Genomic DNA, 15,436 nt, shown 5'->3' on the forward strand with positions numbered 1-15,436 from the left:
GCTGAAGTAAAATTATCCAGTAATTCATGAGTAATTCATCATCTTTGACCCCTCAGATTAATAAAAAAAAACCACACATAGGTTTGAATCTGAAAGAAACATATAAAAATGAGAACTTCGGTCAAATTAATCAGATGTCCATCTTAATAAGGATAAATAATGTTAATAAGTAACTAATAATGTACAGGATCAACTACAGAGAAGGAAACTGCTCACCAGCACTGCCGCCCCATGTGACGATGACGAAAGAATGAGTTCAGGGTTTAAATGGGGTGAACAGGTCACCTCAATCAGGTCAATGCGTGAAAGGAACCAATCAGTGCTGAGGAAAGGGGAGGAAAGGAAGTGAGGTAAGTGAGGAAAAGAGGTGTCAAATTAAAGAAAAAATAGAAATCTTCACCCTCTTTTTTGTTTTTGCGTTGCTTCTCTTTGTAGTTGTTGCGCATCTTTTTGTTTTTTTGCGTGTCTCTTGGCTCATTTTGTCATTATTGTGTCTATTTGCAGTCATTTTGTATCTCTTTATGGTTGTTTTGCCCCTTTTTGTAGTTATTTTGTGTCTTTTTACAGCTCCTTTGCATCTCTTTGTGGTCTTTTTGTGTCTCTTCCTGCTCCGTACATGGTAATTTAAGTGACATTTTGCAGATGAAGGCCAAAGGGGCCCCTGTAGGCATTTCCAGTCATCCAACCATGCTGATATCCACAAATAATATCATGCTTATTCAGTGAGTGCAGTGAGTGAGTGAGGATGTGAACGCTGTAATGGCAGGTTGCAATCAGTAGAGGGCGCCAACATACAAAAATTAAACCTGAAATTATGTGTTTGGAATGAAGCCTGGTTTTGTTTCTTTTAGTTTATTATAAGTGGCAAAATCTGCTGTCACGGATGTTTTTTTAAGCACATGACATACTTGTGATCAAGTCTGGGGAAAATGGGAATGATGGGAGAAAGAGGCACTAACCTAGTCCATCACTAGATAAGACTATGATTTGATTTCTGATATTAAAAAAGCAGAAATATTAAACATGTTGGCGAGATAATATAGCCTTCTGTAATAACGCAACACCCACCATAGGTCAATAAACCACAGACAATCGCATGAGACAAAAAGCGCAGTTATAAGCTCATTATCCATGAACTCATTAGTGATCATAAGTCCTAATACTGTAATATAATACTGTAATGATTTGTCATTAGGGTCGCTCCTGCAGACTGGAGCACTTTGGACTGTGAGCGCATCAAGGTTAGAGGGACACGCCCTTAACTTTGGAGACGGTGCAGTAGGTGCATGTGCGTGCCCTCAGCTGCTCATCAGTCTCTGTGAGAGGAGAGGAATATTCAGAGCGATATTCAGGGTGGGAACTTATATCAGTGGGCTCCCTCTTCGTCTTCTCCCTGTTTGGCGCATCCTCCGTCCGTCGAGCCCAGCCTGCTGTATTTACCTCCCTGTGGTCCTGAGTCTGGGGAATCCACCTGCCGGAGAGCAGAGCAGACACACCTCGGGATGGATGCGCTGAAATCCGCCGGCAGAGCGATTATCAAGAGCCCCGGAGTTCCGCGGCACACATGGGGAACTTCAAAGCACGAAAGTGAGTGAGACAATGTGTGTTGTGATGTTTGGATGTGGTACAATGTTGGGAAGATTTTGGCGACGCAGCAAAGGCAGTGAATGTATCCAGAGAGGAGGAGAGAAGGACAATATGTGCCTCTGGGTGTTCGTAGTAAGCTAATGGACTGTTGTGTTTCTGTGCTGGAGAGCTTTTGTTTGTCTTGTTGCCAAATGGAGCTGAGCTGCATGTTCTGTAGGCTGCTGTAAGAAGCTGTTATTACAAGCTGTGCACACTGGTGTGTAGTTGAGCCTCAGTTGTAATTGCTTTACTTTACTTCCCTGTGAGTGAGCTGGCTGGTCCCACTGCCAGCTGTCCTTTACCTAAACAGCTACAGCATGAATTAAAAGTAGCTGACTGGAACTGATGCCGCAAACTAGTCGAATAATCGAGTATGTGATCGACAAGAAAATTAATTTGCACAAGTTCATATAGACAAAATATCAACATTCACTGGTTGCAGCTTCTCAAATGTGAGTATTTTTGCTAGGGGTGGGAATCACCAGAAGATCCACGATACGATATTATCGCGATACTTAAGTCACGATGCAATATAATTGTGATTTTAAACATGTTGCGATGTTGTGAGTATTGCGATATATATAAATGGAGCCTATCCCAGCTGACATTAGGCGAGAGGTGCACCCTGGACAGGTCTTCAGACTATCACAGGGCTGACACATAGAGACAGACAACCATTCACACTCACATTCACACCTACGGACAATTTAGACTCACCAGTTAACCTGCATGTGTTTGGACTGTGGGAGGAAGCCGGAGTACCCAGAGAAAACCCACATTGACACGAGGAAAACATGCAAACTCTGCACAGAAGGGCAGTCCCACCCTGGGTTCGATCCAGGAACCAGGCGACAATGCTTACCACTTCACCACTGTGCCGCCAGTTTGCAGAAGTTTATATAAACAAAATATAAATATTTGCTGGTTCTCAAATGTGAGGATTTTTGCCTTGGGTGGAAATCACCTGAAGATCCACTATATGATTTTATCACGATACTTAAGTCACGATACAATATGATTGCTATTTTAAATTTCGACTGTAAATAATGTCCACAAAGAAAAACTTTGTCAACATCCGATTTATCTGATAAGAGAAAGCTTTCAGTCTGTTCATCTCAGTTAAGTCATTTTTTTGCAGCAAATTGTATCCATTGGACTGAAAAAGCAATTGATTATATTATTCTAGTAGCCTACCTAAAGATAGATATTCAATATTGCCACCCCTAATTTTTGCTAATGTGTTTAATATTATTTTAAACTGAATATTTTGGAGGTTTTGGACTGTTTGTGTGACAAAACAAAACATTTGAAGAAATCACCAGTTGGTATCTTATAACTTGCGATTTGCATTTTTCTCTACTATGACATTTCATAGGGAAACTGATTAATTGAGTAAGTTTGTTGATGAAAATAAGCATTTTTTTCAGCCTTAAAATTAAATAGGGGAGACCAGGGTTGGTTGGCAGACTGAACTCTGTCTTAGTTCTCTGGCATAGTTTGATAGAATATTCTAACCAGCAGCAAATGAAAGGTTAAGGTGTCAGCTATAAATAAATATGCTTTAACATGCACAAATGTTTTCTGAAATAAGGTGATTGGCACAAAAACACAACAGCAGTCTAAGGGCTGGTTGATATGGAGAAAATCAAATATTACAATTTTTTTTTTACTAAATACCTCAAAGTTGATGCTGCGATGATACTGTAGGATTATCTATTGGTGCTTTCACAAACTATTTACACAGTGAGATTTTTGATAAATAATCATCAGTTATGTGGACATAATGACTAGGTTGGTAACAGAGCATGTGAGCGGAGCGGGGAGCGGAAGGATTTTGTGTTGAGCGAGGAGCGGCTATCTTTTTAAAAGGTGGAGCGGAGCCTTATCTCTCACTCCAATTTCGCTCTGGTCGCTCATGCCCCACCCAGAATGCATCTTTGCACCTGCGCACACCCACACTATTTTCTTTCAAAACTATGGAGTTTACTGTGTACTTCAGAAAAGAAACTGAGAAGAGAAGCAGCGGTACCTTGGAGAACGGTCCCTAACTGCGGGGAGAGGCGAGAGGGCTTCCCCGGAGGTCGGCCGCTTAACCCGGTCCGTCTCCTCTACACTTTGACTTATTTCCACCCTGCCGACAGCGGTACCGTGTAGAACGGTCCCTAACTGCGGGGAGAGGGCTTCCCCGGAGAATCTACCAAGCTCATGTTTTATTTGTGAATAGAAGATTACAGGTTAGGGTAGTACAACACAGTTTTTTTGAGCGGAGTGGTGAGCGAGTGGAGCAGGATAAAATTTATGATGGAGTGGAGCGGAGCGGAGCGAAGAATGCACAGAACCAAGCGGAGCGGACGAGCGGCGCAAAGTGACAGTTCTGTGAGCGAGGAGCGGAAATTTTCACCCGCTCCGCTCCACTCACATGCTCTGGTTGGTAAAGGCAAATAGAGCAGCTAGAATTCTGATAAGTTTAGACAATTCAGACTTTACTGTAATCAGCTTTTATAAGTTACAAATTCTCCGATATTATGATATCCAAAATCTATATTAATATCAATATAATATCATTTTTTTGCCCAGCCCTTCAACAGCCCAATCACAGGGTTGGTTCGCACCTTGTTAAAATGGCATAGTTACAAAAAAATGAAACAACCAATAGAAACAATGTCAACATTTTATTCAAGTAAGAACCAGAAAACACAAACATTTAATAGAATATCTGTAAGTAATTTGTCAGTGTGTGTTTACATGGACACGAATAACCCATTTTATGATTGAGTTCTTGGAGTTTCTCGTTGATGTGTTTGAGCATGTAAACACCATATTCTGCTTATGAAAACAAAAACAAAAAAACAAACAGAATATGTTAGCTGGAGTACTCTGAAAGAAACCGGGTTGTTTACGGAGTCTCTGTTCATGTAAACACCATATCCCGAATATGATCATAACCAGGATGCGCAACATAAACGGGTCATTCAAAACAATAACAATTTACTAACAATATAAACATTGTTGGGACTGTTTTTAATCTTTAAGAAAAATTATCCTATGACCCAACGTTGGGATTAAATTATGTTAGCCATTTACCATCACACATTCCATACTTTCAAATCTTTGATCAAAATGTGGTTTCTATATTCATTAGCCTAATTAGAAGTAACACATTTACAATATCGCTATCTAACACAGATTTATAATACGCTTAGTCCACAGACTCCACTTTTTACTTTCAATGCTATAAAACTGAAATGTCACCCTCACCAAAAAAGTTAGTGACTTTCAAATGTTACAACATTGAAGTTGAGCGCAGGTGAAGAAAGCAAACAGTGTTCAGTGTTGTGTTTTGTTTATGTGACCTTCAAAGGACCAGATAATAGCAGTGTACCAACAAACCCTGGTCTCCCCTACTACACTAACATTCATCCATCCATCTATTTTCATAACTGCTTATCCTCATGGGGGTCGCTGACTTTGGGCGAGAAGCGGGGTAGACAACCATTCACACTCACATTCAAACCTACAGACAATTCAGAGTCATCAGTTAACCTATCCCCAACCTGCATGTCTTTGGACTGTGGGAGGAAGCCGGAGTACCTGGAGAAAACCCACGCTGACACGGAGAGAACATGCAAACTCCACACAGAGGGGCTCCCTCCTGGGATTGAACCAGGAACCCTCTTGCTGTGAGGCGACAGTGCTAACCACTACATTACCGTGCTCCCCCCCCAATAATATTTAGCCAATTTGTAAAATCAAATCCTACAATTTGCAGACGTACAATACTGAATACAGTAAAACCTTAATTAGTCCCAATGAATCACCCAGTCTCTTTTACTAGCCTGTTGTGGCTACACATTTTGACAAATAAAGGTTCAATTAGAGGCCTGGTCTGGTTGTGAAGCAGTACATTTTTTTGTTAATAGAAGTTCTTTGAATGTATAAAACCCGGTTGTTAGCTACCTCAAATTATGTGTCCATTCCTTGATTACCCTGTAAGTTACTCATATTCCTTTAGTCCATAAGGGTCCTCAGATCAAAAGCAACAGTTTTGTGTGAAAGGAAGCAAAAAATAGTTTTTACGGTACCTTAAGGAGCGTATCTGGGGCAATCTTTCAAAATTCTACTGCGATATTTTGTTAGGTTCGTCACTTTTCTATCTTGCTAACACACAATCACGAGGTTGTTCGTAGTGTAATAATGTGCCACTTGAAAAAAGGAAATCCGATAGATAGATAGATAGATAGATAGATAGATAGATAGATAGATAGATAGATGCTCCCTGGTTACTACAGTGTAAAATACAGGAGGCTGTGAGTGCTGAGCGAAGGGTCAGAGCAACAGAGCTCGTCACACCCTCGTTGATGGGCAGAGTGAGGGGCTGTTGTGCTGCCTGCAGCTCTGCTGTCTCCCTGATGTGTGAAGTGTTGTCTTGAATGCTCCCACCCCGCAGCTACATCGCCTGTGAGCCTCACGCTGCCATAAATGCTCGCATGATGTTTTTTTATTCCTCATCCTGGATTCCTGCTCAGTGGTGAATAATTGGCGGCCCATGCCAGCTTTAATTAAACATGACTGATTAATTTTACATCCAGGAAGCTGTGCTTAGTATCTTAACTCTCTCAAGGAAATGTTCTACATAAAGTTTTGAACACTGAGTATTTAGTGTGGGATTTAAAAGTTTTCTCATTGGATTAGGGCTTTAATGAGTCTCTGGATGCATTAAGAGACAGGTTGTCTTAAAAAGTTTAAAAAGTTGGCTGTTGATGGCTGAAAACTTTCTGCTCTTGGTTTTTTGTGCAAACATTGATGGATGGGAGTTGTTATTATTTCCCTCAACACAGCATCACTGTATTCTCCAACATTACCATGGTGACTTTACGATAACAAAAGCCGACAAACAAACCGTCAACATGTTATATTGAAAGATATTGTCTGTGTCACATTGTTGGCAGGAGCCTCTGCATTGTGCTTTTCTTCTCTTATTGTTGTTTGCGTAGACAGAGAGGGAAGAAAAAGCCGTGTGATGCTGTCGGAGCACAGCCCAGCTGCGTTTCAGTGCCTGATGACAGAAGCAGTTTGTGTCTCAGAGCCACCAGAGGAATCAGGCTGGAAAAATGTGAACATAGCAGTCACAAACAGCGCAGACAGACAGACAGGGTGACTGCTGATGTCCAGGAGCTACTTAGCAGGCAATTTGGAGGGAGGACAGCGTCTGTATGCCAGCATGTGGCCATGCGTCAAAGCTGGCTGTCGGCATGCAAATAAGGCAACATTGCAGCTGCTTGGCACATTCACACAGATTAGAGTTGATTAAAGTTGGAATAAAAGAGAGGAATTATTTGTGTCCTGTCTGCAGAGGGGAGGGACAGTCACCTTAATTAAATAACCACAGTTGATGACAATATACAGGTAATCTGTGGACAAATTCTGTTCAGTAACTGAGCCTTGCCAATAGTGACATTATATAGCGACATCATGAAACGCCTTGTTATGATGGAAAATCAATATCACAATGAAGTTTAACTACCATCAGGGCGGGAGAGAGTGTGTGAAAGCAATAAAGCTTTGTTTAAATGAGAGTGTGAAGGTGAGATGACACAGAAGCATCTCCTTAGATGATGACTTCGCTGTTGCATTTTTAGGAGGAAGCACATGGGAAAAGCTTCTGCTAAACATAGCGGCGTGATTAATGTGGTCACTACCTGACCTTTCTGTCGACACCACTGTAGGTCAAACTGTCCCCTCCACCAACACTTGGGTCAGTGACTAATGTGTTTCAATCCCCTCTTTCAGACGTGCACCTCGTTAGGTTAATGTCGGTCTAATGTCTGAATGATATCTCACTGAGCACCTGGGTCACTTTTATGTTAATTTAACGACAGCAGCATTACTAGGTCAGAGCAAGTAACACATCCTACATAGCTCAAGCCTGAATTGAATGCTGTTAGGGTAACGCAAAGCCTGCAGCAGCAAGGTAAAACAGCATGTCTTGTTTGCCTCATTAAGAGCTGTGTAATGAATTTATCCCTTAACAATCAACACTTATGCACAAAGGAAGTTAAAGTGGGTTAATATGCTTGAAAAGACTGCGAATGAGCCAATTTAAAGTTGTTGAGGAAGTTCTTCCAGAGTCCAATCAGTCTAAAAAAAGACTGTTTTCCTTCACTGGGTGAAAGATGATACAACCACACTCCCTTCCCTGCATTTTTTATTTTCATTCTGCATTGGCGTTAAAGAAATCATGAATATCCAGCAAAATGCTTTAGATACACCTAGAGCTGGGCGAATCAGATATCACAATATTTTTGTTCAAACACCTCAGTATCGTAATCGTCAGTAATGTGGATATAACGACTTTGGCTCTGATCACACAGAAAGCGTTTGAGCAGCTGGAGGCAGCTTTTTGTTATGATTTTTAATGAGAATGAAGCTTTTTGCTTGTGATTTTGCGTTGCGATGCGCCTGGCGTTTCTGCGCTTTAGGCGCCTGGCGTTTTTGCCGGAGCACTTTGAACTCATCGATTTGAAAAAACATCAACTCAAATCTGAAAAGCACCCCATGTCATATTTGTTGTTATTTTTTCTCCATTGTCCCATCAGATGATTTGAGAGGCGGGCCTTCTGTGGTGGTCATGACAACAAGTTTACAGGTGGTAAACAACCGAGGAGAAACTGGTGGTAGCGGTTGCTGGATACCCAGAGCTATACAGTAGTGATGCGCGGGCCAACCTGTAACCTGCAGGTCTCGCAGGTTACCCGCGGGTCAGGTTGGGTCAGGTAAAGAAATGTTCACTTTATTGGCAGGGTGGGTGGGGCAGGTCATTAAAGACTAAATATGTCGGATATAGCCTACTTGTTAACAACACTGTTGTAGGTTAGGTAAATGCATGTTACGTAAGGTAACCTGCGACCTGACGTCACAAAAGCGGCAAGCAGCGGCCACAACAAACCAGAATCAATGAAGCGGTGAAGATGGAAGAAATAGTGAGGGAAAGATTACGGTCGGGAGAGTACAGAGTTAAAAGAAAAGAAGGCCAAGCTGCTAAAACTGGCAACAACAAATTCAAATCTTAAGCCTGGTATAAAAATAAACAATAAATTGTTTTCAAGCACCTTTGTCAGACCAAATAAAAGCCTTATTAAATGACATATTTAACGTGTATTTAATAGCGGCGGGGGCAGGGTGGGGCGGGTTGTGAAAATAGATGCGGTTGTGCGGGATGGAGTGGGTCAAATTATTTCATAAATGCGGGACCCGCGGGTTGGAAAAAACCCCGACCCGCGCATCATTACTATACAGCCTGATGATAGACAGCAGGTTGTCAAACTGCCCCTGAGTCATCCCAAAATATGCCTGGAAACGGCCATCATTGGGGAGAAACTCCTGGACCAACTGGTGGTACTCCCCATGATCTATCCTCTTTTTTAGGGTCTCATGTACCCACACAGATCTCTGTTTCCCTGTGCCCAACAAACTATTTGCTGACAGCCTCTCATCCTCAACCAGAGCTACAGCAAGTACCCTCTGCCTTAACATTTTAGGGACTAAACCAACAACACATTCTCACTCCGACCACGTCACATATCGACATTTAGTCATGGACTTTCCACGTCCAGATACGTTGTGAAAGATACCCTGGGTGCGTTGATGTTGACGTTCAGGGACGCCATGTCAAGTTCTGCCTGTTACATACAGTGTCTTCTTTCAAAATACACTTCTGTTTTCATAGAAAATTTACCGTTTACATACAGTCTCCTTCAAAGTAAAAGCACTATGTCGGCACAACAATGCGATTTGACGATTTTTACCTTCAACAACTAATGCACATGGCTGACTTTGGGAACAAAAATACATGGTTTGGTTTAGAAAAAAAAGAACAAGGTTTGGCTTTATAATCATACGGGACGCAAACACCACTCTCCTGCGTGAAAGTTGGTGTTTGTTAAAATGTAATGGCAACCGGCCACATATAATGCATACATTAAATAACGTCTGTTTTTAGTCTGTGTCTGACGCTGCAAGTCACTGCCAAAGTGACAGATTCCAACAAAGTTAAAAACCAGGAAAAGAAAACCCTTTATGATATTCAAAATCTAAGAATATACTAATATCAATATATTGCCAAGCCCTAAGTACACTATGTGACCAAACCGTTTTGTCATACTATGCTTGGATACATCATGAAATAGGTAGCAGGATGTTCTGTCTTATTATGTTGTGAAATTTTGTAACTGATGAGAAAATGTATTTAGGGATTCAGATGAGGGGGTGAGAGACAGAAAACACTCTCCTTCCTTGATACTGCTCCTTTCTTGCAGTGTCACTGCTTTCTCTCGTGCACCAGTTGCCAAATATTGCACAAGCATCGTGGCTCCTTTTGAAAGGGGCCTGTCAACTCTGAATAAAGCCCTAAGGAACATTTATGTTATGGCAACCTAAGTCAGAACACCTATGTCTTTGAGGCCAGCAATGTTATGAATTCCATGTCTCAAAAGAGCTAAAATTTCAACAATATTGAAATGTCGTGTTGGGTTCTGAAGTACTTGACTGTCACTGCAGCTGTGGCATTCCTAATGCATATTTTAAATGCTGTATTGTGCTGACAGTGTGCACGTCTGACTAATCCATTAGTGCCTGAGACAGCTATTACAACTGAATATCTTCTTCTGTGTTGTACAACCTCGGGATTATGAGACATGAGAACTAAGTAAAATCCATGATGATCATTTACTGTATTGAGTTACACTAGCCATGTAAAGAGGCACCGTTTTCCTAAGTAAAAAAACAGAGAGTAATTTCATTTCCACTCTACCTCACTAACATAGAAAGATCTATTTCTGGACACGCATGAAGTCAGTCGTCAGTTCTTCTGCCAGCAGAAAACTGACATGTACCACACTTCCCCACCGCCCCTTGTGGCCGTCCGTTGTCATCTGTTGAGGTCAAAGCCACTGGCAGGACGGAAGAGGACACAGCATGTGCCTGGAGAACAAGCCTTCCCTTTGGATCACGTCACACAGAAGCAGTACGGACCTTTCTGTGTCTCGGAAGTCACACACACTTGCCCTTGGCACTCAAGGACGTCCGCACTGTACAGTCTGCATCAATTTAAAATCATGTGGCAATGGGATAGACTCAGTTGAATCCAGTAAGACTGTGCCCTTGGGTCTGGGATCGTTTCTTGTAATTTTTTTTTGGTGGTGTAAATATCAGAGCTTCTGCTGCACAGCTGTGTGATCAGCATCAAAGAAGAAAATGAGAAGCTTCTTTTAGTTCTTGAATAAACAACTCGAGTGTGCTGAGAGGAAAATGTGAGATCATGTGGTTTGCACTGCAGCCCAGAGACGAGCTTGATCTGAAATTAGTGGACTCAACAGTCGTTAGGTCCGACTGGCTGGGAACTCTGGCAGTGAATACAGCCTGCAGTTCTATTAAAGCTGACACTGGCTTCACTGAATGACATGCAGGAGGCAGTGGTGTCAGTTAGCACTGACCCTGGAGGAGCAATTATCTCTCAATGGCTCGTTACGAATCAGGAAGCTGTGAGTCAGGGACACACCAGCAAAGAAGAGGAAGAGCAGAAGCAATGGGAGGGGATAGTGGGAATATAGAGGATAATGATAGCGGGAATGCCAGCAGTACATTAGGAACGAGAGGGATGAATGCTGGGATTAGTGTGTGTGGTACATTTCTGGGGATTCCTCTGCTTTCAATGTGATAAAGAGATGAGAAGCTGATAATTGGGAGCTGATGATTTGTGTTATGAGGCAGAATTAAAGTATCATCAGTGCTGCTTTGGACACCAATACAGTATAATCTGTGTGTGCGGACTGGGAAGCCTTTTTAAAGAGAGATTTTGCACAAATTACAGAAAACATATTTCCCCACCAGCCGTATTGACGTCCAGCCAAGCACATAGTTTTGTTTCTTTCTGCCCAGTTTTCAGTTTTCCTCTGAGATGCAGGTTTCTGCTGCCACTACGGCACAATAGCAGTGAATGTAATTGTGTTTGTTGATCACAGACCTGCAGCTAACAATTGTTTTCATTATTGATTAATCCACCAATATTTTTTTCAATTAAAGCGACACTTACTTTTCTGGAAATTTTACACTTGTCTTTGTTTAGGTTAAATGCTATTAATAAACTGATGGCACACTAAAATGTAAGTGAAATAAAAACTCATAATTATACCATTCTCATATGGTTCTAAGAAAACTCCGACCAATCACTGCATTCGGACCGAATGCAATGATTGGCCGGGTGTCCTGTCTGTCTTCCCCACGTGGAGGCCTCCGACTGATGTAACCGGTCGCGTATCATCCCCCCAACACAGCATCCAGTCACAAATGGCTAACGTTAGCCTACTGTAGCGTAGCCTCTGAAACATTAACGTTATCTTCCTTGTGCGTTTCCACTTACTAGTAACGTTAACGCTACTATCTAACGTTAGCACTGTAACCTTATTCTAAAACTCACCAGTCATCACTGACTCCGATTGAGTTTTAAAACTCTGGGGTTGCGTCTGTCTTGGTTGTGATGTTACACTTGCTCTCCTCTTCCGTGTATCTAACGTTACCTTGCCAACGCCTACGTCTATCATAGACATAATGAGGACGTAATGGAGGAGGGGGGAGTAGGCTTTTGGAGGGAGGTGGAGTTGCGGGAGGAGGAGGATGGGACTTTAAAGGGAGGTGGAGTTGTGGGAGGAGGAGGATGGGACTTTAAAGGGAGGTGGAGTTGTGGATGTTCAAATTTTTTCAAGTGCTGTGTGAAATGCAAGAAAGGTAAGAGTTGCTTTAATTGATTGTTTAATCTATAAAATGTCAGAACATAATGACAAAATGCCCAAGGTGATGTCTTTGATGTGTTGTATTGTTTTGTCCGACCCAGGCAAAATCACTACACATACCACTCTGTAAAATTGTATACTTCCTATGAAGTATAATGAATATAATGAATGAATGACTATAATCCATTTAATCATATTTCGACATGTATTTTGTGTCTACTCTATGTTAAGACCTTTTATTTTGAAAAGCAGAGGAAGTAGCATGCGCATCCTAGGCTGAAAAAATGCCCTCCAATGAACGATTAGAGAAAAGTGAAATCATTATTGATTGAAGAAATTATTGCAAGGTATTAAATCATAGCACCAAATCATGAGTGAACAAATAAGCCTAATTTTTTTTATCAGGTTAATCAGTCAATCTTGAGGCTACTTTAATCATATATTGGTTAAACTATGTGCAGAACTGAAACAGTGTAAAGAGTGTATGGCTGTTTTCCAGTCATACCCAATTTATGTAATTCCAAGACTGTTCAGGGACTACTGTATGCAGAAATGTTTAAATATAACATTTTGAAAAAAAGGCAATGTTATTTTTTTCCCTGCAAAAATACATTTAGCGTAACTATGTGGCTCCCTTTCCACCAACACAGCATAACGTGGTTGGTACCAGTGGATGCCTTAGATTCTCTACTTTATAGTGATACCAGCGTCTTCACTGTAGCTTTAAAATCTGATACAGCAGGTTTTCTTACTAAAAATAAGTCTGCCTTACTTCTCACCTTCAGCTCTGTCTGTCATACCTGCTGCGTCTTCGCTTCTTTTTCTGCCAGACATTTGGCTGTTGTGTCTCTGCTCCCTTCATTGTCTTGCTCTCTCTGTACCCTGGCTAATCTTTAAGCACTTGTGATTTCTGTGCATTGCACACCTGACCCCTTTTGTCAGATGGACTGAACCATTTGACAATACCTGCGGGGGGTGTGAGCATCAAATAGCACATTGAAATAAATACATATAACTTGTCTTATCAGTGATTTAAGTCAGTAGGTAAATTGTTGTACTTGATCCAATTTAATGGTCAACCATAGACCTTTTCATTGGCCCCCTCTTGGTCTTGGGCCAGGGTCACCTGTACCCTTTGACCCCCCTGGCGGCAGGCCTGGTCTGACCAACAGTCCAAAACCCAATATACAGTTTATAATTATATTATAACAAAGAAAAACAGAAACTTTGAGACACTGGAGAAACCAACACCAGATCACTTCGGCAGTTTTTTATTTATGAGTTGCTTTATGTGTCAGGGACAATACAAAAACAGTAACAGGTTACAGTCACATGAAACAGATGTACTGCACATAGGATTTCTAGCAAATGCTAATTTGCAACCCCTGTTCTGAAAAATGACAACGTGTAGCCTAATTTTCTGCCGTAAGGGATGATTCTGTCAAAACAATAACAAATCATGGAGCAATGCCGTCATTGCAGTCAGTTTCTACTGGTTAGGATTTCTTCAGTGTTCATTGTTCAGGAGATTTTTACCCTGAGCTGAATTATCTGCAGAGGTCTCCTCTTATTCAAAGCAAACAGAGCAGATGATTAAATCTGGTAACATTGAATACACCAGTTTCACATTAAAAATCAGTGTTTCTCAGATAATGTTTGGCACGGCAGGGGCTGGAGCCGAGTTGCCGCTATGGTTTGCTCAGCTTATTTCTCTGAAAACTTAAGATCCAGGAGTCTGATGACTGAAATCCTTCATCCACTTGAAACATATTTAAAACTACCAAGATCTAAAAATTGTATTATAAAAATGTGGCTTAAAACTTACCACAACCCTGACACGTGTGCACTGGATATGACACCAATGACAGGCAACAGTGACCAAATGACACGGACTGCATCCTTCATTATAATTACAGTTTTCTCTGGGTGTGAACATTGTTGGAAATGTACAGAGCTCAACAAAACATATAACATTTGCCTAGTCAATTTCAAGGCATATAAACGCGGGAAAAATCTACATTTTATCTTTGATCATTTAGCATGGTTGCAGATTATTTTATTGTCAGTTGACTAATCGCTCCTGTTTCAGCTCCAGTTGCCTGAATCAATGAAAAGTTCCTGCTAAAAAACAGTGTCCTAGTTTACTCGGTATAATCCTCAAACTATGCTTTGAAAAAGTTACAGTGGAACTAATTTGCATTATCTTTGTATCGCCTGAACGCCATGCTTTCAGTGGCCAGGCCCGGGATTTATTTAACATGATGTCTACAGGAAAGGTTGAATTTGCATACAGTACATGACCTTTTACAGCAATGTGCTGTTTTACAGTGACACACACACACACACACACACACACACACACACACACACACACACACACACACATGGAAATGATGTACAAAGGCAGAAACAGAAGAAGCTTAAAGCAGGGTTGAAGTCACAGAGAGCAACTGTCCAACATTTCCAGTTATATGAGTGTTCAGAAACACTCAGTTATCACATCTCACACTCACTGTCATCTACATAGAACACACACAGTCATTTATGAGAGCAGTTAGACTCAATATGTGCTTTTAGCCAAGCTTCGGTGTATCTGATGATGATTTAACTGAGCAGATTTCCCACCTATACGCTGCATAATTCATGCTCGCACACTCATCAGCCTCACCAGTCGCAGACTGGGGATAGATTAGATGATAAAGTTCTGCTAATGAGTTTTCATGGAACGTGCTTTGAAATAAGAAATCAATTAGACAGGTTACTTTCCTCCAAGATCTGCAGCTGCTGAAGTTGTGAGTCACTGCTGGCGTTGCGTTGATGATTGAAGTTATTTAAGACCATTGTGTATCCCTCAGGGTCAGTTTGATTTCATACCTCAAAAAGCTCAGGCATCTTTACATAATTAGGATTTGGTCTTAAATAAATCAAACAAACATTCCCCCTCTTCAAATCCATTTATTTCCTTTTTTACTGCATGTGAAATTTAGCAAAACGACTCAGTGAACATGGTGTTCGGATGCAGT

General features: G+C 41.3%; 1 protein-coding gene across 1 annotated transcript in view; it reads left to right on the forward strand.

The window, feature by feature from the left end:
- The first annotated feature begins 1,286 nt into the window (after positions 1-1,286).
- si:dkey-71h2.2 (low density lipoprotein receptor adapter protein 1) overlaps positions 1,287-15,436 on the forward strand; it is an 87,213-nt gene continuing 73,063 nt past the window's right edge. The window contains 3 exon segments of the mRNA XM_050057655.1: positions 1,287-1,409; positions 1,411-1,479; positions 1,482-1,587. Of these exon segments, the coding sequence (XP_049913612.1) occupies positions 1,287-1,409; positions 1,411-1,479; positions 1,482-1,587 (298 nt within the window).

Source organism: Epinephelus moara, chromosome 12 (genome assembly GCF_006386435.1).
Source record: "Epinephelus moara isolate mb chromosome 12, YSFRI_EMoa_1.0, whole genome shotgun sequence".
Taxonomy (NCBI): domain Eukaryota; kingdom Metazoa; phylum Chordata; class Actinopteri; order Perciformes; family Serranidae; genus Epinephelus; species Epinephelus moara.